The following is a 9,076-nucleotide window of genomic DNA, read 5'->3' as shown; positions in this document are numbered from 1 at the left end:
CCAACATCCTCTTTCTTTGTAAATGAACAAGGGAAAACATGATGAATTCCCCCTCCCCACACGTACGCACACCTTCCTTTGTCTGGAAATGAAATTACCTTGCTTGGGGGTACCTCAGCATTTGCAGTAGTTTGCAAAGAAGGAGAGAGGATTATTCATCCCACCCACTCAGTCCTTGCACCATCCCACTTCATCCAAGCAGAGAGCAGATCACAGGCACATATCTTAAGAACTACCAGCACTGGGGTTATGCACTGCATCTCCCAGCTGCAGCTTCGACTAACTCAATGAAACTGTTGAAACCACACCATTTCCTGTGCCAGGAGGTATTTTTACTGCAGCGGCACTGATGCGCTCAAAAAGGCACAAAACAAATGTAAAGCAGAAGAAATGCTGCTGATACCATCTAACAGAGTGCTGTGCCTTTCACCTTTTGCGCTATCACTGCTGATCTGCAGTGTACGACACTGTTGGATCTACTGTAGACAAAACTGTGAGTAAATAACTCTCAAACCGCGTCTCTAGTTCATTTACAGCACCGCCCATCCTGCGAAAATACCATTTGCAGAAGCAGATGTGAGTGATGTCTTCTCTACATGAACTTGACTTTGTAGCATAGCCGCAGAGGTGACACATGCCGCAGGCAGGAGCACACTGAATTCCATATTCAAGCCCAAAGTTGATTTAAGCAAAGGAGAAATGTTTCAACATGTCTACGGTTGCAGCGGAAAGGCCTTGTAGAGAGAGCCAGTCACTCTTTTACTCTTTCCAAGACTGTACTGTCAAATCCAGAGAAGTGACTCATTCTGTTCAGGTAAATAATACCGTACAGGTTGTGCATCCAGACACAACATTACAAATACACACACTAATACACTGCAGCCTTGGGTCCCAGCTGTGAAGCTTTGAAACACAGATTCAATATGTATCTGTCAGAATTTCTTCTGAAATTGAAAACAGCTAGCCTCACACCCAACACCTGACCTTTAAAGGAAGCACTAAAAGGTCAGAGAAACAGAAGTAAACAAATGCGTAATGTTCCAAATAATTCATCTCCTTCTCTTTTCTATACTCTGACAGCTGAGAGGATTCATATCAGGCCTGTTTTTTTGCCCTTGACAGCAAACTGCTGCATCACACAGCAGCCGAGGGCAAACGTATGTAATAGCTCGTCTGGATCTCTTCCCAAACCTGAGCTCTGTGGGCTCTTAATGGGTGACGAAGCATTAAGGTCAAATCTGAACGTCTGACCTCGGATAAACACATTTTGACACGCGCTCCTGGTGAATCTGCGAGGCCCTCGGGACTACGCAGTGGAAAACTTTGCAAACACACATTTCAGCTTTTCTGCTAGGCCTATGAGCTCCGTTTGTCTTGAATGTCGCTCTGTTGTAACCTTAGGGCAAAAATAAATGCATTTTGTCTGTGCATTGCCGCCGGTGCCATGCATAAGTGACACCACTGACCACACTTAAAATGTTTAACCCGAAAAGGTTGAAAGTGACTCAGTGGGGCTTTTTTGGCCTTAATCAAAAACGTTGAAAGAAACAACTTGGTATGCTTGTTTCAAGAATGTTGATTGATTTTTTTTACTGATTTTCTAAGGTAAATTAACAATCATTGAAAATACTTCCTTTTATCTACAAATTCTAGTTTTTGGTTCTTTTCTCCATAAGAAGCTTTAACCTTTTTTACAATTTTCTGTTGCTTCATCATAAATATTCATGCGCTCTTCATTAAAGCTAAATGCTCTTTACACTGATGAAAGTATTCTAACCCTTAACCTCCATATTCTCACAGCTGCAACCTAACATCAAACAGAAATCCTCAAGAAGCCTCATTTCCATACGTTTACCCTTAACACAGGTTAGAAAATGTTAGATACTCAATAAATCTGTTGGTTTCAACAAATGCAGTGCTGACTCAAGACTTAAATTATTTGAGATTAACACTTTTTTTTTTACCAGGATTAATTTCATTTAGCATTAAACTGCCTGGGCTGTAAACTTTGAACGTTGCCCTCCATAGTGCCGCTGGTCCTCCCTTCCTCCCATCGGTCTTTCATGTGAACGGGCTGCTAACTGCTGGCTCCATCAGAATGCTCGCTCTCCTCCCAGAGCACTTAAGGTAGCATGAAGTGGGGGGAGGCCGGGCCAAATGGCCTCATAGGATTAGCAGCATTGTTCGCCATTGTCAAGGCTAGACCCCAACTCCCATCACCTCTGTAATCTCCCAAACTTCTCCTCAATACACAAACCAAAGCTGCCGGGAAGGGACCTGTTTGTCTGCTCTTCCACCCCCCCCCACCCCCCCAAGGTGCTTTGAAATTCTGCTCACTGTCCTTCAACTTGAACAACAAGAGACGAGTGGGGAGTGAATCTTCTATGCATACAGAGTGTACGGCAGGCATGTAGGTGACCACTGCTGGATGCATCATCACAGCTGCTTATTATTATAGGTCTTTCATTACAAAAAATGAGGGATAGACACAAGATTCACGTTCTCATTTGATGGATCACCATTCATATCTCTTTGAGCCATTTTTACTGTTTCTCGGAAACACCAAAAATGCCAAGAAATGTTTTAAGTTCTGCATGCTGTCACTGCAGCATACTAGCATGTAAAAAAAAACAAATTTCTAGCCTATATGTATTTGAACAAAAAGACACCAAAATCTACCCATGATGCCTCAGTATGCATGTAAATTCACAACAAAGGCCTCAACATGCAAGGAATGGTCTCACCTGCCCCCTCCAGTCGGCTCTAACCACACCCACCTGGCCACCTAGACTCCACCCTTTCCGTAATGACCAATCAAGTTCATGGCTCACGCATTTCAAGGATAGAGACCCCTTGGTGTATTTGACTGCAGAGTTAGAACATCTGAAAGCAGCACTTTGTTTAGAAACTTCAAGGATCCACTAGACTGTTGGAGGACGTAGCAGCAACATGCAAGACTTCGCTGGTAAGTGTTTTTGATCTCGTTTTTACTGTGTTCAATGATGTGACGTTGTTGTTGGGGTTGAGGTGAGGCCGCTCTTGCAGGATGCATTTGCCCATTAAGAATTAAAATGCACTTTTCAGTTTAATTCCCACGACAAAATGCACACGCTTCCTTTGCTTCAGATTTGAAGATGAACTGCAAGGAGGATCTGCAGGGCTACTCTCACTTTCTATCTGCAGTATAAAACTTTTAAATAGAACTCTTTGCAGAGATATATTGTTTTGAGAGAATATATTTTTCCTCTTTTTAATACTCCTATGAATTCCATACTGCAATAAACAAGTCATGTGCTGTATAAATGCAGCTGCAGAACTGTTTACATGTTTATTTGTTTTTGTCTCCTCAGACTCCAAATCTAATCTAAGCATGCCCCGGTCCCCTCCAGCTGCTGACTCATACCAGCAGGGCTGCATCAGGATGACCCTGGAGAATGCCAATCTCTGGAAGTCCTTTCACAGCATTGGAACAGAGATGATTATAACAAAGCATGGAAGGTAACAGCGCTGGCACAGTTGGTTGGCTACTGAATTAAGAATCAAGATTTTTTTTTCCCCCCTCTGCTTTCTCAAAGTAGCAGTTGTGCCTTGTATTATTTATCACACAGAGCACAAATTATAAGGAATTACCTACTGGATGTTATTAGCTGCAGAGCAGAGACATGGCACATATTACACAAAGTTTTGCTTCAAGGATCATAATGATACTGTTTGCAAAAAAAAGTATTTAAAACATTCACTAAATTATGATTTTGTGTATTTGTTCCAGGAGAATGTTTCCTCACTGCAGCATCAGTCTATCCGGGCTCCAACCTTTTGCCAATTATGTCGTCATGATGGATATGGTTCCTGTAGACAGCTTCAAATACAGGGTAAGAAAAAAACACACTCACACTTCGGACACGACATGTTCATTTTTAATATGTTTCTTTTCTTTTCCTGTATTTTTGTTTTGTCCTCTTGGGGATTAAAACCAACAGTCTGCAGTATGTAAAATGCAGCAGTCTGCAGCCAGACACAGACCTGCCCACTCTGGGCTGCACCACTGCATATCAAAGCCTTTCATTGCTTCCTGTTTGTGCACTCTCGGCTGGAGGCCCAATCAATTAGCATCCCTCCTCATTCACAATCAGTGAATGAGGAGCAGTCGGCCATCCATACATTCAATGGCACTCTCATCAACTGATGTGGCCCATTTGGTCACAGATATTGCTTTTAGCACACACTTGGAAAACAATGAAGGTGAAGTACTGGAGGAGTTTTATTGTTCTTTGGTGGCGGTGAATGTGCTGAAATAGCGGCTTTTTATGATTTTCCTTAAAGAATCCTCTCAGCATAAATGACCGGAAAAACAGATGCCCTCCTTAACAGTGTAACACCGTGTGAAGAGTATCCCTGCTGTTAATACATAAAGTTTTCATGCACCACATTTCCTCACGAGGAAAGGAAAAAATCGATTTCATGCTTCATGAAGAGTTCAGATTAATCAGACATGTCCTGAGGTCTCACCCTCTGTAACCTTATCTCTCTTTCTCATTTCTCTGTAGTGGAAAAAGGAGCAGTGGGAGGTGGCAGGGAAGGCAGAGCCCCAGCCCCCATGTCGGACATATATGCACCCAGACTCCCCCGCCACAGGGAGTCACTGGATGAAGCAGTCGTTGTCTTTCCTCAAGGTGAAGCTCACCAACAACACCCTGGATCAGCACGGCCATGTAAGACACCGCCCCACCGTCCTGAATCAATCAGACTGTCCTGTATGTTTATGCTCCGCTGCTCACTCTGCTCTGCTCCCATCAGATCATCTTACACTCCATGCATCGATACTACCCCAGATTTCACGTGATACAAGCAGACAGCCCTTACACCGTCCGCTGGGGACAGTTTCAGACTTTCTCCTTCCCGGAGACGACTTTCACCGCAGTGACCGCATACCAGAACCCAAAGGTACAAACAGCTACTCTGCCACACTGCCATCTTTTAAGTGTATCAGCATTTTATGAAGCAACTTAAACCCAAGACAATTTTTATAATACACTGTGGATTTCCAGACCTTTGACATTTCTAGCTTCCATCACATATCTAATATGTAGCTTCTCTTGCCCCTTTCAATTTTAGATCACCAAACTGAAGATTGACCACAACCCTTTTGCTAAGGGCTTCAGGGAAGGAGGCACCCATTCCCACAGCAAAAGGTAAATTAGGATTTAGTATGTTATAGAGTAGTCTTAATAACATGACATGATGGTCAATATGATGAAACGGTGAAAAAAGAAATCATGCAAACTGGCAAAAAAAAGTGTAAAAAAAAACCAAAAGCTTAAAATGTAAATTTTCTTTTATAGGTGTCGTCCCAACAGAAGCCCTCCTGCAAAGAGACCCACACTGGACAGGAAGGCTCTCTGTGATAGTCCTACTGGTAAGTTCTGAGAGAGTAGAGGTCATATGAAAAAATAGTAACGAATATTGGTAGCATGGAAAAAAAAAATTCTGTGTACAATAGTCTTTGATGTTCATATTAAATCATTGTATTTCCCTCTCAGACCTGCAGAGGATGCCCTCCACCTCTCAGTCGGTTCAGGCAGGAAAGAATCAGGCCTCAACTCAGCAGCAGCAGCAGCAGCAGCAGCCACTGAAGGGGGGTCACCTTTCATCCTGGGCTCTGGAGCAAGACCCATCTGAGAGTCTCCACGCTGAGCCCCTGGAGCTGCACGAGTATGACTACAGCTGTGAAGAACAGATGGTGCCTGCGTCGGTGGCCTACCAGCCCTACAGGTCTGAGTTAAGATACTTAGGATAAAGATAAAATCCAACGAGGCTGCAGGAAAATAAACTTTCAGATAAATATATACACACAATCATGCATGGCAATTAATCCGAACATCCCTTTCTTTTCCCCAGATCTGTGGACTACGCCAGATTCCCATTCCCCACCAATGATGTGGATGCACATCCGCATCACCCTCCACCTCACCCTCTCGCCACAGCAGAGCATGGCGCCCAACAACATGCCTACCACCACCATCAGCCCCACCACCACCACCACCACCACAGCAGTGCAGCCGACTGGAGCCAGTACCCACTGTTCTCGTACTCGTGCTGGTGAACTTTGAACCTAAAGCTTTGGGGAAAAAATGAAGACATGCAGAGAAGACCAGCAACTAACTGAGAGGCTATTGTCCTGTAGTTTGTGTTGAAAGTGTATAAATGTGTACAAAGTTTCATGTTTGTCCAGGAACTTATAACATGAGGTAACCTGGACAAAGATCCAATTCATCTAATGTGGAGATTTATGTTTTCCCCTTTTTTATATTTCTGGTCACTAATGTGCTCTCTCAGCAGGAGCTTTTATAAATAGATGCATTGTGTGTTCTGAGACATACAGTATATTGTCCTGTTTGAGTCAGGGGAAATAAATGTGAAATTTAATCTGGAGCCATGATACCCATCTGTACTGTAACAGACCTATAAGAAAACTGTTCATGTATCATATTAACTTAGTTGTAAATTGAGGTAGCCTATAAAATTGAGGTTAAAATTACGTATTATGAAAATAACAAGATTGAATTTAATCCACACACTGATTGAATTTACTGAACAGCAAACTCTGAAAAATATTGTTTTTCAAACTCATACAATATAATCAGTACATGCATCAAAAAGTGACTATATTTGTTCAGATTTTTGAACATAATGCATAGCACAATAAATGAAGCTGGGTCGACCTGTCTGTCATGTTGCCAGGTATTCTTAAGATTAAGGCCACACTGCTAATCTGATCCACAATGGGATGGGCTTTGTTGCCATAAATCCAGAAACAAATAACAATCTGGAGTCAAGCTTGCAGCTGAGGCTTAGGCACAGCAGAAGCACCTTGGGCCAAATGCTAACCTCAGCATGCTAACATGCTCTTAATGAGGAGGTATTATGTTTAATTTAGTATGTTAGCAGGCTAATATTTCCAGTAAGCACAAGGTGAATTTGAGGCTAATAGGAACAGCATTCATTTTGAATGCATTTAAGTTGTAGGGGGAAAAAAAATATATCACATCGATCTTATGTTAAATAAAAAGATAAATGATGACCAATTTTTAAGATATCCTGAGTGTGGCATTAATGTATGCACAAAACTACATGGCAATCCATTCAATAGTTCTAGAGATATGTCAATAAAAACCTCAAATGTTAACCTGCTGGTCTAGCTGGATGGAAACTCAGTGGCTCAACAAGGACTGTATGAGCTTCATCCATCGTAGACCATGATTTTATGCAATCAATTGAATATTTGGTGATATATTTCAGTTCGGACCAAAGCAGTGACTAAACCTACTGACTGACATTATTAATCATAACACTGTAAGTGACATGGCTAAAAATCTGGATGATTGATCCATATTGACGTGTCAAGGTGCAATGAAGTTACAACTGACAACACAGAACTCACTTTTCTCTAACAAAACTGTAACTTCAGTCAAATAGCACTGTGATAAAATAGTTTTTAAAAAAGGAAATAATAACCATGTGTCCTGGGAACAGTCCTCTGTGTGGGATCATGACCCTGCTGTTCTAGTAAACCACTGCTGAACTTCCACATCTCACAGAGTTCAGCTATGTCACAAGAATACTAAACGTGTCTTTCATCAGCTTCTTGGTGAATCTTCTGAGCCATAGCCACTGCACAACAACGGCACGCACTTAGGGATGAGAAAGAACGAGAACGATGGAGCAGAGAGCGGCTGTCCTAGAGCGGTGAGTCTGACCTGATAAAGTGATGACAGTCAGCTAGTGTGGAATTACCATCATAGTCTGGCATAGTTTCCCCGGCAGAAGGCAGGAGCGTCTGTGCCGTAAATGTTTTACGAGAGAGAGAGGGAAGCCATATCTGGGACATTTATAAAGCTTCAGGGAGCAGACACCGCAAAGGAATTTTCTAGAGCACATCAACCGACATGCATTTTGTGTAATACACTGTTTAAACATCGATATGAAAAATGCATAGACATGTGAGCGTACGTCACGAACCCGGAGCACTTCATTTCCATGAGGCGCATGCTGGCTAGGAGGAAGTTTGAAACATTCTCTGTCTGATTACAGGGTGGCCATTTTAACCTCAAGGTCTTCCCGGGGTACCGTGGGTCATCTGGGTCACCCATATAGCTCAACCTGAATTCCTCTCACCTCGCTATGAAATGAACTACAGAGCACAGATGGGGTCAATTAGTGCGCTCGAGTTATATTTCCAGCACCAAAGGGCATGTAAGTGTTTAGTGAAGGCTTTAATCAGAGTAAACCAACACTGTTGTGCATGGCTATTAGCATGGTTATTAAAAGCACATCACTTGTTTTGGATGGTCACATTTCAGGAGTAATTAGCACAATTAATCCTAATGTGTGCTAGAAGGGGTGAATATCTATAATTGGGGAAAAAAAGTGGTTAACACACACACCTTATTCCATAATTCCAAAGCCTGACGGTGGCTGCTATAATGCTGAATCATTTGTGGGTTTACTTGTTTTCCATATACCTACCTACTTACATGGATGGATAGTAAATGGGTCACATGGGCTCAGTTTAAAGTTATTGTTAATGTTTCTTGCTTAGTAGCCAACTGATGTGCACTCTTGTGTCCATGTGTGTGGCAAAAAACAACATGCAATAATAATGAATTATTATTTGCATGAATACACGCTTTGTGGCCTTTGTGCTCAGTTCATATATAATTTGTCTATTTCTTTTTTAGAGGTAAGAACTGTCAAAAAAGAGACAATATGACCAGAAATAGAAGTGTACAAACAGCTCAACTGCATCCTCATATATAGGAGGGATTGTGTAGGTGGGTGGGGGTGGGGGGCTTCTATCTGTCTGTGCTCAGGGGCCCATTTACTAAAAAGCCATCCATGATACAAACACATGCTGGATAAAACACATTCATAATGGTTTGCTGCTGATAAAAGCAAGTAAAAGTGGCAGCGTGTAAATCAGTGGAGTGATAATAGGCATCACATTCATTTTTACAAGTTTAATGAGCATTGTGATTAATTTAATAGTGTCATCTGAGCTTTAAATCTCCTTATTGTC

At 42.1% G+C, this 9,076-nt stretch overlaps 1 protein-coding gene across 1 annotated transcript; it reads left to right on the top strand.

The window, feature by feature from the left end:
* Positions 1-2,949: 2,949 nt before the first annotated feature.
* Positions 2,950-6,103, top strand: LOC310995110 (T-box-containing protein TBX6L-like; the record flags this gene model as incomplete). The annotated part of the gene is made up of 9 exons (XM_083984039.1): positions 2,950-2,965; positions 3,351-3,498; positions 3,770-3,872; positions 4,548-4,712; positions 4,798-4,944; positions 5,116-5,192; positions 5,343-5,416; positions 5,541-5,772; positions 5,899-6,103. The coding sequence occupies 9 exons, from the start codon at positions 2,950-2,952 to the stop codon at positions 6,101-6,103; spliced, it is 1,167 nt and encodes a 388-aa protein (XP_083840165.1).
* Positions 6,104-9,076: the final 2,973 nt, after the last annotated feature.

The sequence above is a fragment of the Trachurus trachurus genome (genome assembly GCF_905171665.1).
Source record: "Trachurus trachurus genome assembly, chromosome: 12".
NCBI lineage: Eukaryota > Metazoa > Chordata > Actinopteri > Carangiformes > Carangidae > Trachurus > Trachurus trachurus.
Note: the sequence above shows the minus strand (reverse complement) of the source record. Positions and strands in the feature narration are given on the sequence as shown.